Raw genomic sequence first — 24907 nt, forward strand, 5'->3', positions numbered from 1 at the left:
ACTGTCAAGGCTATATGCTTCTTCCAAGTTTTAGGAACATAGGAAGCTGCCATATACTGAGTCAGACTATAGGCCCATCTAGCTCAGTATTGTCTACACAGACTGGCAGCAGCTTCTTCAAGGTTGCAGGCAGGAATCTCTCGCAGCCCTATCTTGGAGATGCCAGCGAAGGAACTTGGAGCCTAGATGCTCTTCCCAGAGCGGCTCCATCCCCTAAGGGGAATATCTTACAGAGCTCACACTTCTAGTCTCCCTTTCGTATGCAACCAGGGCAGACCCTGCTTAGCTAAAGGGGACAAGTCATGCTTGCTACCACAAGACCAGCTCTGCAAAATAGTCTGGCACTGGCCCTGCTGGCATCTCTAGGTGCACTTGGAAAGACTTCTGTCTGAAGCCTTGGAAAGCCATTACCATGACTTGTCCCCTTTGCTAAGCAGGGTCTGCCCTGGTTGCATATGAATGGGAGACTAGATTTGTGAGCACTGTAAGATATTCCCCTTAGGGGATGGAGTCACTCTGGGAAGAGCATCCACATGCTTGCATTCAGAAGGTTCCAATTTCCCTCCTTGGCATCTCCAGATAAGGCTGGACACTGGAGAGACTCCAGCCTGCAGCCTTGGAGAAGCCGCTGGCAACACTGAGCTAGATGGACCAATGGTCTGACTTGGTATATGGCCGCTTCCTATGTTCCTATGACCCTAAGTTAATTCCAGTTGCTCAGAAGCAGGGGTGGCCCATGAGGCAAGGGTCCCCAATTAATTGTTCAGAGCCCTGAATCTCATCAGCCACCTCCCTCTTTCATAAACTCTTCCAGAAAAGAAGTGCAGCATTGGAGGCACCTGCCCACCACTCTGGATTCTGGACGTAAAAGAGAACTCCCTACCTCATAGCCTCAATGAACTCCATTCATTCATTCATTCATTCATTCATTCATTCATTCAATTTTTACATTTATACCCCACTCTGAGGAGCCAAGAGTGTTGTACATGGTTATTATGTTTGTCTCTGTCCCTTTAGCTGCAAAGCTGCAGCTAGAAACCTGACCTGACTTAAGCTCTTCTTTCTGTGTAAATTTGAAACTTGCCTAAGGCAGATTGTTATGCAAATATCTCCCTATCTGTCCCTTATTGTTTGCTGTGGCTAAATAATGGTTGGTAGCTAAAGATTCTCCCATTTCTTTCCTCTCTGTGAGACAAACCATCTGCATTCTCTCTGGCTGGAATTTACCTGCAGAGAGCTTTGTGTTCAGATTGCTGGAGGGCATGGAGGCGTGCTTAGCTGGCTCCCAGGTTACCTGGCTGTGATGGGACACAGAGCATCACAGAGAAGAACAATGCAGAAAAAGAAAGCAACCATACTTGCTTAGACTGGGTTAAAAGCTCCTAGATGTTTTTAAAGCCATCTTCCTCTGCAACTAAGGTTTTTGATTGGCTCATGTGTAAATAATCTTTATATTTTTGTAAATTTTATTTTTGTAAATTTTATTTGAATGTCTCTGCTGTTTAAACCACTTTTGGAATGTGTTGCTGAAAAGCATGATATAAATAAGAAATGATAAGTTTACTGTTCTCTCTGACATGAATTCCTTCTGACCGCCTTCCTGTGTATGAGATTCAGATGTGTGATTTACTTTGCTCTCTGACTATCGTTTACTTTGGCCTCTGTATTTCTGATATGTGTAATGGGCACATTTGTGTGCCCAGGGGAGCAAGGTGGGAGAGGGGAGTCCACAACCTTCTGCTTGTGGGCTTCTCAGCTGCTATCTGCTATCTGGGAAGAAATTTTTTGTTATAAACTAGAAGTAATCCTGTTGTGCTTGCTTAATAGTTTACAGTTTATGTGGATTTTTATTTGTTATAAATAACAATACTCTGTTGTAGTTGGTTAATGAACATAGTTCACAGTTTTAAACTATGTAGATTTTTATTTGTTATAAATGATGAGCATTGATTGATTGATTGATTGCCATCAAGTCGGTGTCAACTCTTAGCGACCACATAGATAGATTTTCTCCAGGATGATCTGTCCAACTTGGCCTTTAAGGTCTCTCAGTGGTGAATGCATTGCTGTCCTAATCGAGTTCACCCACCTTGCTTCTGGCCGTCCTCTTCTTCTCTTTCCTTCAACTTTCCCCAGCATTATGGACTTCTCAAGGGAGCTGGGTTTTTGCATAATGTGTCCAAAGTATGATAGTTTGAGCCTGGTCATTTGTGCCTCGGGTGAAAATTTTGGATTTATTTGTTCTAGGATCCATTTGTTTGTTTTCCTGGCTGTCCATGGTATCCTCAAAAGTCTTCTCCAGCACCAAAGATCAAAAGTATCAATACTTTTTCTATCTTGCTTCTTCAAAGTCCAGCGTTTGCATCCATAGAGTGTCACAAAAAGCACTGTCTGAATGATTCTAATCTTTGTAGATACAGACACGGCACCGCATCTAAATATCCTTTCCAAAGCCTTCATTGCAACCCTACTAAGTGCTAGTCTGCAATGTATTTCTTGACTGCTGGATCTTTTATTGTTGATGGTCGATCCTAAAAGGCAGAAGCTATCCACCACTTCAATGTCTTCATTATCAATTCTGAAGCTGGTTGCTGTACTATTTTAACCATGTGAATTTTTAATTGAATTTATTAAATACATTAATTTAGAAAATCACAATTTCTGTTGACTTTTGCACTACTTCAGTATAAATGCCCTAGGCTGCATCTTTAAAAGGCCATATGAACTGGACCACCCCAACCTTTGTGACACACCCCCCCTCCAAATTTAGGCTGGCCATGGTAGTTAAACCCTTCCTTGATTTTCCCGCTTAGGGATGTTGCTTAGGGAATCCTTCTGAGTAACTGCTGTAAAACATGTCCCCTCCCTGTGAAATTGTTCTCAGTGCTTCAAGAATGACATAGGGAGAGAGAGGAAAGGCAGGGGCAGGGATCAGATTAATTGGGATAAGAGGAATTGTTATCCTCCTTATTTGGCCATATGATTGCTTCACCATAAATGCAACTTGCTGCTCATTTGACTATGCCACATGTGTTTACTGTGTTTACAAGTTACTAGTGCCAGATGTGGGCTGAACTGAACATTGTGCACATGGTGAACCAATCAAGGAAACAATACACCACAAGCACAGCGTGGCCAAAATTTCCACAAACCACATACACAGCCCCTTTTGGATGGATCTGTCAGTAAGGGAATTCTTATGTTTCCTTAAGGAAGGTGTTTTGTCAATGGAATGTTAAAGAGTATGAAACATAGGAAGCTGCCTTGTACTGAGTCAGACCAGTCTATCTAAAACTAAGAAAAGTTTGTTTTTCTTGTTTGTTTGGGGGACTGAAGCTCCATCATGTGAAAATTCCTAAAAATCCTTAGTGGTTGCCAGTCTATACTCCTGCTGTGTATGAATTAAAATACTAGCAGCAATTGAGGCAACAGGAATGTCTTCTAAGCAATGAAAATAATATCCCATTATATATATTTATAAAACTTATTTTCTTTTTGTAATCTATTTGTATACCTTCTTATATCAGTTGGTCTGCCAGTTAGCTCAGGCTTAGGACTGTTTGTTTGGAATATGAGCTGAGTGCCACAGTATATACTTGTGACCTCCTACACACACACCCCGGAATGGGCATTTCTGTTAAATAAACTTATTTAGTGTTAAATTCTGATCATACTGTATTGATGCTGGTCTATAAGTGTAATAAATTTGTTGGTTTATATCTCATCTTAGTCCTGTTTAGAATAGACCCATTGATACAATAGTACTTAGAGTGCAATCCTATGCATGTTCACTGAGACGTCTTACTGAATACAATGGGGCTTACTCCCAAGTTATTACTAGTAGGCTGCATATAGGATTGTAGCCTTTGTCATGACTCAATTATTTCAATGAATCTACTCTAAGCAGGATTATCATTAGATAAATCCTGTTGTGATTTATATTGAAGTAAAAGAAAAGGTAAATTGTGCCTTTGAGTCGGTGTTGGCTCCTGGCGCCCACAGAGCCCTGTGGTTGTCTTTGGTAGAATACAGGAGGAGTTTACCATTGCCTCCTCCCACACAGGATGAGATGATGCCTTTCAGCATCTTCCTATATTGCTGCTGCCCAATATAGGTGTTTCCCATAGTCTGGGAAACATGCTAGTAGGGATTTGAACCAGCAACCTCTGGCTTGCTGGTCAAGTCATTTCCCTGCTGTGCCATTAGGTTGTCTTTCTATTGACGTACTTTGTGTATATTTTGCCCTCCCCTGGAAAAAACACCCATGATGTCTCCTATTAGGAGGACAAACACTTGATTTGAATGAGCCTTCTTAATGCAAGTGTGTCTGCATGGCAAAAAGCCACAAGAGGGGGCAGTTGTACAAGCTGTGCTTTTAAAGGGACAGTTAGCAAATATTACGAGCAAAGGCTATTCATTTCATTTTTTTAAAACCAAATTGATTCTGTTAATTTACAATGAAGAAGTAAGCTAATGGCTGCTTCAAGAAATTCTGCATTGGTTTCATCACAAAGGACATGATCCAGCCAAAGCTGACCAATCCATCAAGTCAACAGATGATAACATAGGCCAAATTTGAATGTAATAGGAAACTGGAGGTCCCTTCACCTCTGATTTCTGTAGCCATATGTCTGAATCTGGAAAACAGCAGTTAAAGACAAAGAGGAACCTATGGTTTTCCTCCCTGAACTCCAATCTGAACCTTTGGTTCAGAGTGGAGTTTGACCATCTCCAACATTGGCTTTGCAGTGCCAGCGTTACATCCAAATGCTGGCACCAAAGTTTTGGCCCCATGGAACCAGAGTTGAGGGAGGAAGCTTCTGCCTCACTCCAGCCCAATTGGCTGTGCAGGCTGTCCTTCTGTCAAGAAAACCCGCACAGACAGCCTCTCCACCTCTCTGCAGTCTCGCTGACTGCAGAGAGGAGGCTCCTGAGCATCCAAATGCAGACGGGAGAGGGTGGGGGGAGGGAGCGCGCAGAACCGCATTACATCTGAAAGCTGCCATTTACTTCACTTTCCCCTTGAAATCAACAGGTCTGGAAAGAGCTTATCTTAGATTGCATTGTACTCATGGCTACTCCTGGAAGATTTTCCTCTTCCTTTAAAACACAATGTCCTTGCAACAACTGAGGTTTACCTCTCCTTTCTGCAGGTCTCAAAGCACCAGTTTTTAGGTCATTTTCTTGACAGTTTTGACAGAGCTCGTAAACACCATTGTAATAAATAAATAAAATTTGATCAGTCCTAGCTATAGCACTATATTTATTTATTTAATTTATACCCCACCCAAACTTACATCTCTGGGTGGCTAACAACATGTGCCTAAAATAAATGTCTATTCTTCATTCTTGACTGTACGTGTTTCTGTACAGTCATTCTTGATTGTACGTGTTTTTCCCAACACCCAAATGATATCTGTATAAGAAAAAGACGTGTGAAGCTGTGCTGTCAGTTCTATCCTACAGAGGCTTTCCAGCCTCTTTCTATTGCAATACTTAATATCTATATACACAAAAGGCTTTGGAAAACAGCATACCGCTTTGGTTTCCTTTGTTTGATAGTCCTCTAGTTCTTCTTCTAACATTCGAATCCGAGTGGACTGCTCTTCGATCTTGCTTCTCATTGCGTCTATCTTTTCTTCTAATGATACTTCACCTTCTTCAAGTTCTTCCTCGATATGGAAATATTTCTGTAAAAGTAAGAGGAAGGTTGGTGAGACACCCAAGCACTTGATCATAGTCACAGAGTACAGAAGCAGCAATTGAATGGTCCTATAACCATGTGGATTTTCTTTCTCTTTTTTTTTTGCAGCTCCCAAATAATTGCATTTATAATGGACTAGTAGGTGAGGCCTGTTGTTGTTTGGCATAGATTACAGTTCTAGAAAAGTTGAAGTTATTAAATATATGTCATAGAATTTTTTATGAAACTGCTTGCAAAAAGGAAGTGAAAGAACAGTTTGAAATTTGTAGGATTTCTTCAAGTTCAAACATTATTCATTTTATTGAATAATGACCATATATGGTAAATTTAAATCATAGTGAATTTGAATCTGAGAAAGATCTTCTGCTTTGCTTGGGCATGTCATCATTTTGGAATTATGGATCTGATTACTGAGTGTTAAAAATCTGTTGAGAACTATTTATTTATTTATTTAGCATATTTTTATACCACCCAAAACTTACGTCTCTGAGCGGTTTACAACCAGATAAAAACAAAGGTAAAATGTTAGTTAAAAACAAAAACAGAACAATTTAAAACACAGCAATTTAGAAAAAACCAATTTTTTAAAAAAAAAATATTCTAAAAACAACATTAAAACAATTAAAACAATATGAGTTAAAAGCTTGGGTGAACAGATGTATCTTTAAAGACTTTTTAAAAATTGTCAGAGATGGGGAGGCTCTTATTTCACTAGGGAGCGCATTCCAAAGCCTCAGGGCAGCAGCGGAGAAGGCCCATCCCTGAGTAGCCGCCAGACCAGCCGGTGGCAAATACAGACAGACCTCTCCTGATGATCTCAATGGGCAGTGGGGTTCATGACCAGCACCTTGTATAACTGTTACTGTATAACAATAACAGTTAAAATATGATGATTATATTCAGGATTTCTTCTATTAAACACACACACACACACACACACACACACACACACAAACATTTAAACCTTTCCCCAAGCATATTTTGGTGTTAAAAGTATTGCATTCGGCTGATTTAAGTGGCAGGATTGTTCATGCAAAACTTGGTATCTGTAGGTAAATGGAAAGCATGATATTCAGAATTTCTTCAAAAAACTTTAGAAAAAGAAATAAATTTTCACTATGCATATTCCAGTGTAAAAAGTAGTGCATTCAGCAACTTTCAGTGGCAGGATCGTGTATGCAAAATTCGGTATCTGTAGGTCATTGGGAAGTATAACTTCATTTCTCACAAACAAACAAAATCTGTTTTAACAAAAACTCCCAAGGCTGAATTTGACGGCTGGGTTCAAGATGACCAACCCTGCTGCTGAAGCAGAACAGCAGCCAGTATAGTACAGTAAAAAAAGTATACTTAGATGAAATGGCGGGAGATCTGTAATTGGCTGTACTGCATTTCTAAAAATGGCAAACGCAGCTGTAGATACCCCCTATTTAAATTTGGAACATAGTGTTGGAAGTAGAGGGTTTGCCATCTCCCCTGTTCTTTTTCCCAGTTTAAATTCTCCCCCATTTGTTCTGTGTGGGACAAAACCTACAGGCACCATATAGGTCTCCCATTGTCACCTCTAGTTGTGGCTGTATACTGGGGAGGTCCCGGGCTTAAATCCCCACTCATCCATGAAGTTTGCTAGCTAATTTTGGGCCAGCCACTAATTTACCTCCCCAAGAACAGAAAGACCATATACAGTAGACCACCCAGAGTTTCTTGGAGAAATGGCTGGATAAACATCTTTGTCATTATATTATTATTAACAATATCAATCACACCATGGGTGCAGTTCTATAGAATACACAAGGCACCCAGATCAGTAAAATGATCCTTCTGTTGTACTTCAGTAGTTAGGGGTAGGGGAGAGTGGTGGCAGGTGAAACCTGGAGGAGGGGAGTACCAGGTCTGCAATACCATTGACTGTTTCAGCACCAGATCTTATGGTTATTTAAGCACAGCTTCTTCCCCAGTTGTGGGGTTGATCCTAGAGCCTGTGCAAAGATATCACATGGGCCCTTCCATTGGTAGGGGAATTGCAGGAGGATTTCCATTGGCAGGGAATTTTGCACGTGATCCTAGGAACTGTTGTACTTGTGCATCAGCTCTCAGCATAATCAGGGACTTCCAACTCTCAAACACCTATAAGTGCCAAAGACTGGACTAAGGCTCTCTGAGGGAGCCAGTCACCTCCCACTCTATGGCTGATACACAAGAATCCACAGTAGGAAGCATTTGAAACTCACCGTGTAGTTTGTTCTGAGGATTGCAAGTGCATCGCATAATTGTTGCTGGTAGCTATATCGTATGTTGGCTTCTTTCTGTAATTAAATGGGAAACTTTTACTTTTCTTTTAGAATTACCCAAACAATAAAGAAGTAACTGAATCTGAAAGACTGCCCTGGACTTTCATCACGATAATCTTATTATTATTCATGTTAAAAGCATGAAATTATTCATTCTGTTTGCATGTATATGTGTGTGTGTGTGTGCATGTGTGTCTATCTCTATCTATCGATCTATCTATATAAAATCTATCTATCTAGACACACACACACACACACATATGAAATTAACAAAAGTGTAATCTACAAATGTGTGGTGCCGAGCTGCCTCCTCCAGCCCAGGTATACCAAACTCCAGGTATACCAAACGGTATACCAAAGTATACCATGCAACAATCTGGGATGATACTTTGATGGGTGGAAGCAGTTACAACAGTTTGCATTCAGGATTCACCAGCACAGAATGCCATCCTGTGCCCTAGTGAGTCACCAAGTAACGGTTCTCCCCAGACACAGGTAGCACCTGTGGTGGCTGTCCAGCCACTAGGCCGGGATTTGCCAGGGATTTACCAGGGGGGCTGACTGCTTGCTCTGGCACTGAGGCGTTTGTATCAGCACAGCCAGGGGCAAGGTGAGGCGGTCACCTCAAGCGGCAGATTATTGAGGTACCCATGAGGTAGCAAGATGCCCTTCTGCCCCCTGCTTTGAAAAATGGGGAAGAAGGGGAGAAGAGGGGTGCACAAGGGAGGCAGAATTTGGCACCCTGCCTCAGGTGCAAAGAGGCCCTGGGCTGCCACACAGCACAGTCCATCTCTGGATTCTACCTGTGGTGTATTAGTGGGGGGAGGGGCAGCAGGTGGAGGTTGCTTTAACAGGGCCCCAAACCACTCCCCTGGGAATATCCTGAATTAAAAAAAGCTCCAGAAAACAAAAATTACCCAACCAACCTTGCTGTGGGCATATTCTACTGCCACCACCTCTGTCCCCAATAATAGCCCCCCCCCACGCCGCTCCAACTGCTCCCAGCAGCTGGGTGAATATGAGTATGCTGCTTTTTCATTTTACCATCCAGTACATTATTTGACAAATGAACCTTTGGACACTCTCATCCCATCTCCTGGCACGTTTTTCGTGCTATCCCAAGTAGTTCTGTAGTTGATTTAATTTTATCGATGCCCAAGGTGTCAAAATGGTGTTCAAGTTCTTTTGGTACTGCACCAAAGGCACCCACAACTATTGGCACCACTATTGTTTTCTTTTTCCAGAGCCACTCAATTTCAATCTGAAGATCCTTGTATTTAGTTATTTTCTCCATCTGTTTTTCATTGATTTGTCTATCCCCTGGGATTGCAATATCAGTTATCAGAACCCAATTCTTCTCAATGACTGTCAGATCAGGCATGTTGTGCACTAAATGCCTATCAGTTTGTATTCGCAAATCTCAAAGGATTTTTGCCTCTTCATTTTCTGTGACCTTCTCAATAGGATGATTCCACCAATTCTTGCTTGCTGGCAATTTGTAATTATTATTTATTTTGTATTTATTTATTTGTTTGTTTGTTTGTTTGTTTGTTGTTGATGATGATGATGATGTTGTTGTTGTTTACACAGTCAGACAGGTGTTATTGACTGGTTTGTTTTATCCAGACATCAAATCCTTCACTTGCAAACCTAGAGCTGAGGTTCCCTCCGCTGAGATTCTTTAACAGAAATAGTTACCTTGCCCTTTAGTTTAACTGACAGCTCACACAAAAGGTATCAAACTCGGCATCTTGGCCAACTCAGCCAATCCCCTGTCAATCAAACCTCTCCTCAGGAACTCTGAAGAGAACTCTCACAGGCCTAAACAATAAATTAACTGAACAAATACCAGGCAATAGCGAATTCTTCACACTAGCCATAATTTATTTCTGTTTACTTTGAATCTCATTGGAATATAACAGAAAAACAGCATAGAACACCAGCAAGATAGATACCTCTGTTGCCATAAAGACATAGAGTTGACACAAAACGGAAATGCTGCAGCATTTTTGCAAAAAAGCAATGAAAATTGAACTTTTAAAAAATAATGCAGATATGGGAATTGTGTGCCTAGTCCTTCTATCAGTCCTTTGCAAGAGACATTGTTCTCCCTTGACGAATTTGTTCTAAATACAAGTACTCAAGTTTAAACAAGATTATGCTAGCTGAAAACTCTCACAATATCTACTTAACAAATACTTATCAGCTTTATACCATATTCAATGTAAGAGTCCACCCGCCCCTTCGCCACAAAATCCAGGTAATTATAGTTTTGAGGAATTGAGACAATTATCTGAGGAATCCTCAGGCAATTCCTCATAGAACTACAGTTCCCAGAGTGCCCCGGGAAAAGGGAATTAATATTAAACCAGATTAAGTCTATAGTACAGATTGCTCTGGTTTACTCAGACTCCTACTAACTGGGTAAGAGACACATCTGAAAGCGGTGTCTATCTTACATTTAGCAGTGGGGAGAGCAACGATCCCTATCCAGCCCAACATAGTGCTCCATCAGTGGCTGCTGCTAGTGTCTCCTTTGTGGTAATGTGTTTTTTTTTTTAAGATTGTGAGCCTTTTTGGGACAGGAAATCATCTTCCATTTATTTTTCAATGTAAACTGCTTTGATGACCTTTTTGTTGAAGAGCAGTATATTTATTATTAATTATTATTGTTTTATTTACACATAGTCCCAGATGTTATTGACTGGATTTAGTACCTTAATTATCGGGCCCTTTACAAGGGTCTAGGATAACTAAAGAAAAATTAAAGATAGCGTTGTAGTATTCGTGCTATCCCAAGTAGTGTGGCCTTCTGTAGTTGATATGTTGTAATTTTATCGATGCCCAAGGTGTCAAAATGGTGTTCAAGTTCTTTTGGTACTGCACCAAAGGCACCCACAACTATTGCCACCACTATTGTTTGCTTTTTCCAGAGCCACTCAGTTTCAGTCTGAAGATCCTTGTATTTAGTTGTTTTCTCCGACTGTTTTTCATTGATTTGTCTATCCCTGGGATTGCAATATCATCCTCAATTTCATCCTCAATAGGATGATTCCACCAATTCTTGCTTGCTGGCAATTTGTTATTTATTTATTTATTTATTTATTATTGTTGATGATGATGATGTTGTTGTTTACACAGTCAGACAGGTGTTATTGACTGGTTTGTTTTATCCAGACATCGAGTCCTTCCCAAGGACCTGGGATGGCTGAATTTTATTATCAGTATTGTTGCTGTTATTATTATAGATATCATCGCAGAATATAGGCTGTTTCCGGTAAAGTTGCTTTTTGTAATTGGCTGATGGTGATTTCTGTGGCCCCTATGGTGTTGAGGTGCTCTTCAAGGTGTTTTGGAACTGCACCTAGGGCACTAATTACTACTGGGATTATATTATATTATATTATATTATATTATATTATATTATATTATATTATATTATATTATATTATATTATATTATATTATATTATCATCATCATCATTCCTTCTGTCTTGTCTTACTAGCATATAATCATCACACATGCACTGCTATGTATTTACAGCAAAAAGAAAAAGAAACCAAAACCAACAGAACACATTAGAAATGCCACACTGAAACTAAAAAAGAATCTGGAGAGTTACCCTGTACCTGCTTATAAAATTCCTCAATGTATTTCAGTCTATCTTCAATTTCTGACCAGAGGTGGAATGCCTGTTCCTGTATTTTCTCCTCATACTGTGCCTTAAGGACATTTTTATACATTGAAAATTCATCATAGATTGCATTTGTGAACTGAAAATGCAAAAAGATTAATGTTATATGTAGATGTATTCAAAATAGTACCTAAACATACGAGCCTGTCTGATCAGCCTCATGAGCCTTGCTCTGTGGCCCACCATTGACATCACCTAGATTGGCAGGAATAAGGGACAGAGTTTTCTCTGTGGTGCTGCTGTAGCTTTGAAGTCCACTCTTGAGGAGGTTCGTCAGACCTTTACATTAGCTTCATTTAAACAAGTGGTGAAGACCTTTTTGTTCCACAAGGCTTTTAGTTGAATATTTTAGCCCAAGCTGCTATTCTTATTGTGATTTTTCTTTTAGTAGGGAAGAGTGATCTCATGTGGGAGCTGCGATGACTTTTCATCCACCCTTGATAAAATGCTGGGGAGAGAATGTGGGTTGGCCTCACTGGTCCTATCCAGTTCCCAGCTCGCACATGATCACTCTTCCCCTCCTCTTTCCTTGATCTTTGCAAACATATGACTGTCTATTGGGAGCGAGCACAACTTTTCTACCCTGACTATGCACTCCTCTGACTCTGTTCTAGTCGTGAGAACAGCCCAGATGCATACCGGCCAACATTTCCCATTCACCTGAATGGGGAAATAGGGACATGTTGGCAGGTACATTAGTGCCTTTGTTATAATTTCTGAAGCATAAATCACGACATTGTAAACTATCATGATCCAAGTACCGATCCAGTTTGCTCACAATTCCTTTATGAGAACTAGCTGCTTATGTAAACTGTGGTGCCTTACATATATGCCAACAAAGTTCTGTCTAAGGATTGCAGAAAATGGCTTACCTTTAACAAAGTTCTTGTTGTTGCTGTAAAGTCTTTCAGATCCCCTATTTCACTTGTATCAGTCTGAGTGGCATGATCCGAGATCATAAAACCTATTTTTAGGTCTTCTGAAATACGAGGCCTACAGAATTTTTTTAAAAAAAATAATAGTTATTTTATTTTTAAAAATTATTCTTATTGTTTTATCAGAGATAGAAAAAAAGAAACAAGAAAATATTAGTTACTTTAAACAGCAGAGATAATTCACTTAACAGATGTTGAGGCTATTCTCATAGGCAGTAGAAACCGGGCTGGGCTCCCTTAACCCGGTTTCCACTGTGCATGAGAACCTCCGGGAGCCACGTGGCTCCCGCCAGTAGCATGGTGGCAACCCTCTTGGATGTCACGCCCTCGGTCTCATATAGCAGGGAGGAAGGGGATGCTGACAGCCCTTCAGCCGATGCAGGGGTGCCTGAGGGGCAGAGCCCGGCTGTCGGTTCCCAAGAGATGGCTGAGGAAGGTCCGGCTGATGTCCCAGAGCAGGCACAGCAGTCTGAGGAAGCAGAAACAGGGACTGACAAACCGGAGGATGAGCTGTGCAGGCAACCCCCACTGACTCCACAGCAAAGACGGGTCACAAGACGGCAAGCACAGCTGGAATCCATCAGGAGAAGTAAACGCCTCTTGCAGAGGGCTGATAAGCCTTGAATCCCTACCAGCTGAGAATTATCAGCTTGGACTATAAAGCATGTCTACAGCTTGCAGTTAGCCACTGGAAGACAATGTACATCATCCCTAGTGTCGAAAGCCTCCAGCCTGAGCCACAGAGAGAGAGATATTTCCGAGCCGTGTTTTCGCCTCTGCAACCCAGACTGGTCTTTTGAGAACTACATCCTAGACTTCCCTGCCGGGTGGCCAGATTACTGACATTGGATAGCCTGTTGCTTAACCCGGGTTTTGGGGTGAAGCAACAGGCTATCCAATGTCAGTAACGGATGATTACAATCATAACAATAATAAAAGAATCAATACAATTAAAAAACATCAGCAAAGGTTAAAATTGGAAATCCCATTGATTTCAGAAACTGACTTCCAAATCAACATGCTTATAATTCTTTATTTTTAAGCTAGGGTCCAACTAAAGTTGCCAGCCTAACTAAAGTTTCCATGTAGGGCTGGCCCTAGGGGTTTTGGTGCCCCAGGGTTTTTGGTGCCCCAGATGAAGTTTAATTTTGGCACAACCCAAGATGTGTGGAGCCTTGGCTTTAACTTGAGCTGCAGAGGCTGCTCAGTCATGTGGTCCAGTGACTAACCCACATGGATGACCAGCAAATGACTAGCCTATCCTGCTTTGAGGATACAGTGGGAAAGAGTTCTCAGTCTATTATGTGGGCAAAATTCTAACACTTCAGAGATGAAAATATTATTCTGTTGATTTGGAAATCCAGTCTTTGGAAATGAATGCGGAGGCAGGCAATTCATATTCAATAGAGAGAGAGTTAGCTGTTAATTGGGGGCTGAGGTGCCATAAGCTAAAAGGACTGTGTGCTTTGGGGTGCAGAATGTGCAGGCCCTATGTGGAGCAGGGTGCAGTATTACATTTTATATTCTTACACCACCGTGCAGTATTTCAGGGCTGCAATACAGGAGGCAGAGAAAGAATAATGGGCAGTGCTATATTCTGGAACTATTTATGGCCCTTCGTGAACTGGTGCCCTAGGCGACTTCCTAGATCTGCCTGGTGGATGGCCCAATCCTGTTTCCAGGATCTGACATCTTTTCCGCTGCCTTCCCCCTGCAAGGAAGTCTACCTGAGTACCCCAACCTACAAGTGCATCCAACACACCAACTGATCAGGACCGGTAATCCAAGCAAAATCTTAAGATAACTAATTGACAATTTAATCCTTAAGCTAAAACAACTCTACATGAGAGTCTAGTTAATACTGTTAGATAGATTTTATTGCTCCTCCCCTTGCCTAATTAGTCTTTTTCTCTTCCTCCATGCCAGCAATCCCTAAATAAATCTGATGCTCCATATTCCTGTCTTCTCATTATTTCTAGACCAAAACTTTGCTTAAATTGATATTGTAATGAACTGTTCCACATAGCCACACTGATTCCCCATGTTAGCCCAAAAGCCCAATTGGAGTGTTTAGCCAGCACCCCGGAACAGTTTCATTAACAAGACTCTCCATACTTCTCTCCCCTTAGACTCAGTCCCTCCATACTTCTCTTCCCTTAGACCTCTGCTGCAGGCTTGGGGTGAGCACAGAACTAGTTTGGCCAGTTTGGTTCAAATCTGAACTGGATTTAAACTGACCCAGCCTGGTCCCATGTCCGTCCGAACCAGTTCCGGTCTGGTACGATCATTGAATCGGGCCAAACTGGTTTGGGGGATATACTTGTAAAGGGGCATAGGTGGCATTGGTGGGAAGAAGGCAGGGAAAGCTACTTAACCTGGCCATCCAGTGTGGCTGCCAGCACTGCTGCTCACCATCCCAGCATGGCCCATCTCCTTTACCAAGCCACCACCAAGCTGCTGGTGAGCCACTGGCAAACCACTACCAAGCCGGGCATCTCAGTAAAGGAAGGGGGCCGCATCGGGAGGGTGAGTGGTGGCATGGGCAGCCACACTGGCCAGGGGTAAGCAATTTTCCCAAATCACTGCCCCCCCCCCCCGCCCACCGTTCGTCCCAAAGGTCACTTTGGATCAAGCCTCCAAACTGGCCAGGGTTCGAGGCGAACCAGCTCGGGATGAACTGTTAGCGCACACCTCTACTGCAGGCCTGTGTTTGAGGCCCTGTCAAGGAAATTCATATAACCATAGTCCTATTCACACATTATATTCAGTGCACATACAATCTGCCTATAGTAACCAACACCTGTATGAAGCCTGAATTGATTGATTGATTGATTGATTGTTCAATTTTTATACCGCCTTTCATATTGCATCTCAAGGTGGCAGTTAATTCAGTAAAGTTCAACAGATCACATAGGAATCTTACATGACAACATGGCTATCATGGGTCTTCCTTACTGCCTGGTGTAAGTACCCTAAGGCCTGGTGTAAGCACCCTAAGCAGAGTTTATGTGTCTTTGCTTTGTGCTAGGCCCAGGACATACACATTGCCACCATCACAGAGGATTGCCAGCCCTCCAGGTTTACCCTGGAGTTGCCAAGAATCAGCATCTATCTCTATGTGACTACTGAAAGCAATCCTGGAGATCTTAATGTTTTAATGTTGTGGAAAACATTGGAGAAAGTTTGGGGGGTGGGAAGGATCTCCAGGGATATTTGGTGGGCCACTGCATGAAACAGGGTGCAGGACTCGATGCTTGAGGGAGGAGAGCTGGTCTTGTGGTAGCAAGCATGACTTGTCCCCTTAGCTAAGCAGGATCTGCCCTGGTTGCACATGAATGGGAGACTTGATGTTTGAGCGCTGTAAGATATTCCCCTCAGGGGATGGAGCCACTCTGGGAAGAGCAGAAGTTCCCTCCTTGGCAGCATCTCCAAGATAGGGCTGAGAGAGATTCCTTCCTGAAACCTTGGAGAAGCTGCTGCCAGTCTGTATAGACAATACTGAGCTAGATGGACCTATGGTCTGACTCAGTATATTTGTTTGTTTGTTTGTTTGTTTGTTTGATTGATTTTTATAACACCCTTCCAAAATGGCTCAGGGTGGTTTACAATTTAAACAAATCATTAAAACAGTAAAGAGCTAAAACAAAAATTAAAAACAATATAACAACAATTAGCAATTTAAAAACATTTTAAAACAACAATTAAACAATCGCAATAATTTTAAACCCTGAAACAAGGTTAAAATATTAAAACTGATTTTAAAACCCTGGAAATCCAGGCCAAACAAATACGTTTTAAGGGCTCTCCTGAAGGCTAATAGAGAATTCAAATTACGGATTTCCATAGGGAGTGTATTCCACAGCCCTGGAGCAGCTATAGAGAAGGCCCGCCTCTGAGTCACCACCAGATGAGCTGGTGGTAACTGGAGACGAACCTCCTCAGATGACCTTAATGTGCAGTGGGGCTCACGCAGAAGAAGGCGCTCTCTGAGGTAACTCAGACCTAAGCCATTCAGGGCTTTAAAGGTAATAACCAGCACTTTGTATTTTGCCCGGAAATATATCGGCAGCTAGAGCAATTGTTTCAAAACAGGCGTAATATGGTCTCTTTGGGTTACCCCAGAGACCAGTCTGACTGCCGCATTCTGAACTAATTCAAGTTTCCAAACTACGTACAGAGGCAGCCCCACGTAGAGCACATTGCAATAGTCAAGCCAGGAGGTTACCAGTGCACCACTGTTTTGAGGTCATCCTCTTCAAGGAATGGGTGCAGCTGTCAAATCAGCTGAAGCTGATAGAAAGCACTCCTGGCCATGGCCTCCACCTGAGATATCAGGGTGAGGCCTGGGCCCAGGAGTACTCCCAAGCTGCACACGTCCTCCTTCTGGGGAAGTGTAACCCCATCCAGCATAGGAAGTTCTAACTCACTCCTCAGATACAGAGCCCCCACAATGAACACCTCTGTCTTGCTTGGATTCAGCTTCAATTTGTTATCCCTCATCCAGCCCATTACTGCCTGTAGGCAAGCATTTAGAGAATGAGTGCCATTTCCTGAAGAAGAAAGGGAGAAGTAGATTTGGGTGTCATCAGCATACTGATAACACCCAGCACCAAATCTCCTGATGACCCCACCCAATGGTTTCATGTAGATATTGAAAAGCATTGGTGACAGAATGGAGCCCTGGGGGACTCCATATAACAGCTCCCGCTTTGAGGAGCAACTGTCACCAAGCTCCACCATCTGGGATCTACCTGAAAGATAGGAACGGAACCACTGCAAAGCAGTGCCCCCTATTCCCAACTCCCCCAGGTGACTCAGAAGGATACCATGGTCGATGATATCGAACACTGCCAAGAGATCCAAGAGGACCAACAGAGTCACACTCCCTCTGTCAATTCCCTGGTAAAGGTCATCCATCAGGCTGACCAAGGCTGCCTCAACCCCATAGCACATTCTAAAGCCAGTTTGAAATGGGTCTAGATAATCTAGATAAGTCTAGATAAGATATATGGCAGCTTCCTCTGTTCCTAGAGAGGACTTAGGTCTGATCTAGCAAAGCTGTTCTTATGTTGAACAGCCTTGGTCCAAGTTGGCAACCCTGTTGTCATGTAAAAGTCACTTTTCATTGCTTCATGTGGCGGCAGCAGCTCACCACACAGACTGATTCCCCCTTTGATTTTTGACTGATTTTTCCTCTACCAGATCTTGTGGTGGGAAGGGAATGATATTTCAAGTTACAGCCTGGCAACAATCTCACAATGTATTTTATTTCAAGTATGCCCAACTTTTCCTTCAGTAATCTCAGAGTGGCTCACACAGGGGCTTCCGGGCCGTCTCCGGTACACAGCCTGGCTAAGCTAAGGCCTGCTTGGATCTAATGATGTAACACTACAATATACAGTCCTAAGCCAGGGTTTCTCAACCTTGGATTCCCAGACAGTTTGGGGCTGCAACTCTCATCATCCCTAGCATTCTCTAGTGGTTGGGGAATGGTGGGAGTTGGGAACCAAATCTGAGAAGCTCTGGCCTAAGCCATTCTCTGGGGAGCACACATAGCGAACTCTTTGAACACACATGGTTCACCATGTGATTGCAACTGTCATGTGGAGCAGCTTAAAGCAGGGGTTGCCCACCTGTGGTACTCCAGATGTTACTCCCATCACCCCCAGTCATAGAATAAATTCTAGCTAGGGATGGTGGCAGTTGTAGTTCAGCAACATCTGGGGTACCACAGGATGGCAATCCGTGGCTTAAAGCACCCTTCACTTACAAATTGGGAGAGTTACTCCCCGCTTTCTTCATTGCATCATAGCATTTGAGAAGCCCATGGTTTAGATTAATGAGTTGGGTGGGTGAACTCATAACACAAAAATCTCCCAGAGGCGGTTGCTATTCTGAATTTGAATGGATCTGCAAACGCCAGAGAACAGGTGTATATAGAAGCTGCCTTGGCTATGGAACAAGACATAGTCAGCATTTACGTCACTTAAGCTAAACTTAGCTCCTTCTCAGAGGGAACTCTTCACACAAAACTATGAGAAGACAAGGATGGAACAAATGCCACTTGAGTTTTAAATAGCCTTCTACGTTAACATTTCCCAGGCCAGGACCACTCCAGATGACGTTTCTGCAACACAAGAGTACTCCCGTATGTTATTCTCATAATATCTGAAAGCTCTTTAAATAGCAGCAGGAGAAGGTTTAACATATCAAGGAAGATGGAGGCATTGCCTGGTTCCAAAAGTGGCTCAGAGACATACTTCAGTTTTAACCCAATCTACAGTGGACACAATCCAGCAGTGTGGACAGGCTTTGGAGAAGGATGGAACCAGCATGCATGCCCTGCTCTTGGGTGTGCAGAACATAATCCATTTATAATTTTTTAACATTTATATCCCACTCTTCCTTCAAGGAGCTCAGAGTGCAGGGGCATATCTAGGGTAAGGCAGGCAGGGCACGTGCCCTGGGCGCCACTTGAAGGGGGGTGCAAATTCTTAAAATTAACTTTTTAAAAACAAAATGGCCACCAAAAACAAAATGGCCACTGCACATGCTCAAATGGCATCTGTGAGGCCATGCCAGGCCTCGCAGAGGCCATTTGAGGATGCACAGTGGCCATTTTGTTTTCAGCAGCCATTTTAAAAAAAAAACACACAATTATTTTTAAAAATGGCCACAGCACATGGTCAAATGGTCTCTGTGAGGCCCTAGCGGCCAACGGTGGGAGGGGTAACCTTCGCAGATGCCCCCCTCCCACGGCCTATAGGAAGCGCCCCAAAGGGGCTACAGGTTAAAAAAAATTAATTTAATATAATATAAGTCACTGTACACATATTCAGTTTGGCACTATGTACAGAGAATCAGGGCTTGTGAATATTGAGCTGAAGCTTATGAGCTAGGATTGTATTCATTTGCTCTTACTTTGCTTCTTATGATAAGTGAGTTAAATGTGGTGTCTTAATAATATGGCTATTAATGGTGAGTTTGTCTTTGAATCAGTGTGAAATCCTTAGTATTAAGACCCACTGGGAGTTTCTTGCTCTCTTTCTCTCATTTTAACTGTCTTTCTGAAATACCAGAATATATTCCAAGCAGTGACACAGTTTACTCTGCATATCTTTTAATTATTTTCAGAGTGTCTGGGAAAAGCCAAATTCTCCATTTATTTTTAAAACTTATGTAATAGTGATGCTACAATGCATAGTAGAGAATTAGACAGGCACTTCTGTTTAGTTTTCCAAGTACACCTCCAAATAGTATTTGGGTATTTCATGAGCCCCAGCATACTGAAATTTGTAGTTTTCCAGCATTTTTTGGTCTGGCTACGTCCACTGCTAAATAGTTTTTGAAATTTTAAAAGATTAACGACTTGACTTATATTTTTCAGCTGATATTATAGTAAAGTTATCTAAAAGATGGGTGTCAGATGTTTGGACAGGGGGTGCAATTTCAGTGCTTGCCCTAGGTGCTATTTTCCCTAAATATACCTCTGTCAGAGTGCTATACATGTTTATTTTTATCCTCACAACAACCCTGTGAGGTAGGTTAGGCTGAGAAATACATGACTGGCCCAGAGTTACCCAGTGAGTTTCATGGCTGAATGGGGATTTGAAATCAGGTCTTCCCTGTCCTAGTCCAACACTTTAACCACTACGCTATGTTAGATTATCCACACACTTCTTCTATCTATCTGTCTATCTACTTACTACTACTACTACTACAGCTGCTACAACAACAACTACAACAACTACTACTACTTTTATGAAATGTTCTCAAAACAGTTTACATAGAAAAAGAAGCAAGATGGTTCCCTGTCCCAAAGGGCTCCCAGTCCAAAAAGAAATATAAGGTAGACACTAGCAACAGCCTCCGGAAAAAGCTCTGCTGGGCCTGGATAGGGACAGTTGCTCCCCACCTGCTAAATATAAGAGAAGCACCACTTTAAAAGGCACCTCTTTGCTCTTTTAGCAGGGGTCTAATGACAAAAATGCAATTTAACTTTCCAGTGAGGGAAAGCTGACAGCAGAATTTTACTGCCGATTCCAAGATGCCATGTAGAACTAGTGAGGAGGTGTGCATTGCTTACAGCATGGCGCATGTGGTGTTTTTAGTTAATCCATTCCTTGATCCAGGCCAACTTTTGAATGGGGCTTGAGTTACTTGTATTCCAGTCCTGGAGCAGAGGCGGGGCTAACAATCAGGCAGCAGCAAGAGCACAGAAAAGCGGTCTGCACTTGCCTTTCTGTCCATAATATCTATTTCATTAAACTATTAATTTTCCTGATTCCATTTGCCTTGTCCTTGCATACCACAACTCTTTCCCTTGGATTCTACAATGCACTTTTTACAAACCTGCCCAGGAGATATATTTCCAAATTAGCAATATATTTGTCCTGAAGCCAGTGTGACTGAGGAACAGCCTTCTACTCAGTTGCTCAGAATAAGCCAGAATCCTTTGGCCTTAATTCCACATCTGTCAAATATGACAATCAGTAAACATGTTTGTTTGTTTTTTTAAAAATGCGCTAGAGAGAGGTAATACAGAAGTATAATCATTTACTGTCATTTCTTCTTCTACCATTAAATGTGCATGCCTTCAGTATATTGAGCAAGTGGCTGAGGTTTGCTCCAGACACATGTGTATCATTTGATTGCTGTACACTTGATAGACAGTTATGCATTTAGTTACATGCATATGAAGTGACTCCATCAAAAAGCAAGCATTGCCTTTCAGGTGAGGTCACATGAACGTTCTATAATAAACACAGTTACTTCTACCTAGTTATTGCCTGGTGACTGGGCAAAGAGGCATCTTTTAAAGTAGTGGCTTTCTTACAATTAGCAAGGGGAGAGCAACTGTCCCTATTCATCCCAACACAGAATACATTATTGCCTGTATTCAAGATCTACACCCTGGTTTCCAAACCGCTGAGCACAATTCAAAGTAATGGTTTTAACCTATTATGCCTTAAATGGCCTAGGACATGGTTATCTGAAGGACTGCCTTCTCCCATATGATTCTGTCTGTTCACTTAGCACTTAATCAGAAGCCCGTCTCTAGGTCCTCCTACCTTTACAAGGGAGGTAGCTGCTAACTGATCAAAGAGGCACCTTTTAAAGTGGTGGATCTTTTATATTAATTAGGGGGAGAGCAACTGTCCTTATCCAACCCCAGCACAGCATTCTTACAATGGCTGTTGCTGGTGTGTCTACCTTATGTTTCTTTTTCGGTTGTGAGCCCTATATTTATTTATTATTTATTTATTTCTCTATCCACGTTGAGAACTTTGGTTGAAAGCAGAATAGTAGTAGTAGTAGTAGCAGCAGCAGCAGCAGCAGCAGACGCCGCAGTGGCAGCAGCCAGTGACCACAGATAGCGCCTTTTCTGTGGTGGCACCACAGCCTTGGATCACCCTCTCCAGAGAGCACTGCTGCCTGTCAACTTAATAGTTAATGTTTGTAATCTCTCTATCTTGCCTTTCTGTCCCACAGTGGGACCCCCAACAAGGTGGCAGTCATGCTAACGTAAATTTCAGTTTACTGAGAATTATGGCCAGAGCCTGGATGACAGGAGTTATCATCTAACCACACCTGGAGGCCTAGGTTTGACAACCCCCAGAATGAAACTTAAGGCAAAATACCTTGTCCAAAGATCAGGGCAAAGACTTCTTCAGTTTTCTTGCGCTTTTGGCTGAATCCTGCTCAGTACTTTGTCCTGCTTTAGTTTTGCTGTTTATTCTGATGCTACTGTATTGTTATGTATTTTTAATATTTAACTGTTCAGTGTAACTCTTTTTGGCATCGTGATTTATATTATGATTACTGAGCATATACTTTGGAAAAATGGAGTATAAATAAGTTCGATTGATTGATTGATTACAGGGGGAACTAGGCACTCAGTCTTGAACTCTGGAGCAGCCATTGCCTGCAGCAGCACCCCTCTCCAGGGCCCTCTGCAAGTTCCCTCCCTTGCTTTCACTTTCTGTTCTTTTTAGGAGTCCTCCCCCTTGCCCCCTGCAGGTAGTCCCATATATTACCGGCAATCTTCCTCCAGTTCATCTAGGAAGGAAGGCATGGTTAGGAGCTCTAAGATGTTAGGGGAGAGGCTGAGCTTCCGTGTGGCTAGCAGGGTACGAGCTCGGTCTGCCAGGCTCAATTCTTCATCTTGGAGCAGCAGGCTAGCGGTAGACATGGTCACCGCTTGGGCCATTTCCCCTCCTTCTCTTGTAGCGTCTTGGGACCAACGGTACTGTGTGATGCCAAGGCAACAACCCGCTCTTCACTGGAGGAGGGGGATATTCCATCCACCTGTTGCCATGGCAACACACATTGTCAGTTGCATGTGACTGCATGCCCCTGGTGGTGACTTGCTGCACTACAGCAGTGGTCAAATTTCCAGGTTCTATGTTGGCCCTGCCCTGCTATTGGCTTCCCTGCAGACGGGAAAAGTATAAGAGGCTTTCTGTATGAAGAAGCAGATTTTGCCTTGCTATAATGGTTTCTTTGTGCTGGTGTGTTTGTCTTCTTCCATCTCTTGCCAGCGTCAAGTGACCTCCGATGTCCTTGACTCCTGAATACCTACTCAACCTTTTCGGCTCCGGACTGTCAATATGGCTAGTTCACTCTTGGCTCCTGATCATCTACCTGGCTGGACCCCTGGTGTGTTCCTGACTTTCAGCTTCTATCTAGACTCTCTGGCTCCTGGTTGTCTACTAAGTTTGACCTCTGATGTGTCTCTAGCTCTCCCAGCCCTAGCTTTGGACTTGTGCCCCCAACAACCTCTGCTCATGGCTCAGCTACCTGCCACACCCTAAAGTTCTTCCCAAGACTCTACCAGAAGACAGGGAGGGCTCCTAAAAAAAAGTGAAAGAGGAAACTTGCAGGGGGCACAGGACACCTGATGCAGGCTGCACCTTCTAATCCCACCCTTCCTCCAAAGCTCAAGACTGTGTATATAGTTTAATCATCAATTATTATTTTTTTTAAAAAATAGCTCCCAAGCCCCTGGGAAGCAATTTGTTCCCAAAAAGGAATTGATTACTTCACTGAAAAGAGGCTTTGCACCTAACCAATAATACACTTCCCACCCCCCGTCAAAGTCTAGACTGAGGTTGTCCTTGATGGACATTGAGATGGAAAAAAACAGAGCACCTGAAGCTGTTTTATACTGAGCTAGATCACTAATCCATCTAACCCAATACTGACTCCTCTCACAGGTACTGGCTCTCTGATCTCAGAAGATCCTTTTATTTGGAGATGCTGGAAATTGAGCCTGGGACCCTTTGCATCAAAGGATGTAAAAGATGCTCTAGCACAGAGTTTAAGATTTTCACAAAAGGTACCATTATCTTTCTTACTTGTGTGCGATCTGAACATTGCTGCAGATCTCTTAAGGATAATGCTCCTAAAATGGCCAACCTTTTCTAGACCAAGGAAGGGTGCATTATCTCAAGCTTGAATAACCAATTTATTTTTTTTAAGATTCAGTCTTGATTGTGATCATACACCCTCTCCGTAAACATTTTGTAGCTTGATATTAGTCAATATAACCTACAATATGAATTATATGTATATATGAGGGTTTTAATTTTATATTGTTCCATTTTTTTAATCTGTTTTACTAATTTTATGAGCTGCCTCAAGCAGTATTCCACTGGAGGAGTATACATATTTTTTATAATATAATATAATATAATATAATATAATATAATATAATATAATATAATATAATATAATATAATATAATATAATATAATAGTGGTTAGAGTGCTGGACTAGGACCGGGGAGACCCGAGTTCAAATTCCCATTCAGCCATGAGACTTGCTGGGTGACTCTGGGCCAGTCACTTCTCTCTCGGCCTAACCTACTTCACAGGGTTGTTTTGAGTACACTCCTCTGGGCTCCTTGGAAGAAAAGCGGGATATAAATTGTAAAATATAAAATAATACTATACTATACTATACTATACTATACTATACTATACTATACTATACTATACTATAATATCTCTAAGCTGTACCCGTCGCTAATCCCATGCATGGCAACTCCCATGAGAGTTCGCAAACGAGCTTCTGACAGGCAGAGAGGAAAGCGGTGCCGCCGGCGGACAGGCTTTCAGGTGAGGTGGAAAGCTGTTGGCGGGGGTGGGGGTGGGGGAGAAAGAAAACGGCAACAGCGGCGGTGGTGGCAGGCGGGCGGGGGAAGAAAATGGTGACAGACAGGTAGGCAGGCAAGAAAATGATGGCAGCGGGCGGGGAGGGAGGGAAAGAAAATGGCAGCGG

General features: G+C 42.4%; 1 protein-coding gene across 4 annotated transcripts in view; it reads right to left on the bottom strand.

Moving 5' to 3' along the window:
- Positions 1-22921, bottom strand: part of C6H10orf67 (chromosome 6 C10orf67 homolog) — a 91004-nt gene extending 68083 nt beyond the window's left edge. For all 4 annotated transcript variants that reach the window (XR_008309401.1, XM_053258884.1, XM_053258885.1 and 1 more), the window contains exons 1-5: positions 22663-22921; positions 12563-12683; positions 11626-11769; positions 7936-8010; positions 5538-5690 (exon numbers count right to left, since the gene is read on the bottom strand). Coding sequence is in view for 3 of the 4 variants with exons in the window: in XM_053258884.1 (XP_053114859.1) it covers positions 5538-5690; positions 7936-8010; positions 11626-11769; positions 12563-12683; positions 22663-22835 (666 nt within the window). In the remaining variant the exon portion in view is untranslated. The remainder of the gene's footprint in view (positions 1-5537; positions 5691-7935; positions 8011-11625; positions 11770-12562; positions 12684-22662) is intronic.
- Between the last annotated feature and the right edge of the window lie 1986 nt (positions 22922-24907).

This window comes from Hemicordylus capensis, chromosome 6 (genome assembly GCF_027244095.1).
Source record: "Hemicordylus capensis ecotype Gifberg chromosome 6, rHemCap1.1.pri, whole genome shotgun sequence".
NCBI classification, from domain to species: domain Eukaryota; kingdom Metazoa; phylum Chordata; class Lepidosauria; order Squamata; family Cordylidae; genus Hemicordylus; species Hemicordylus capensis.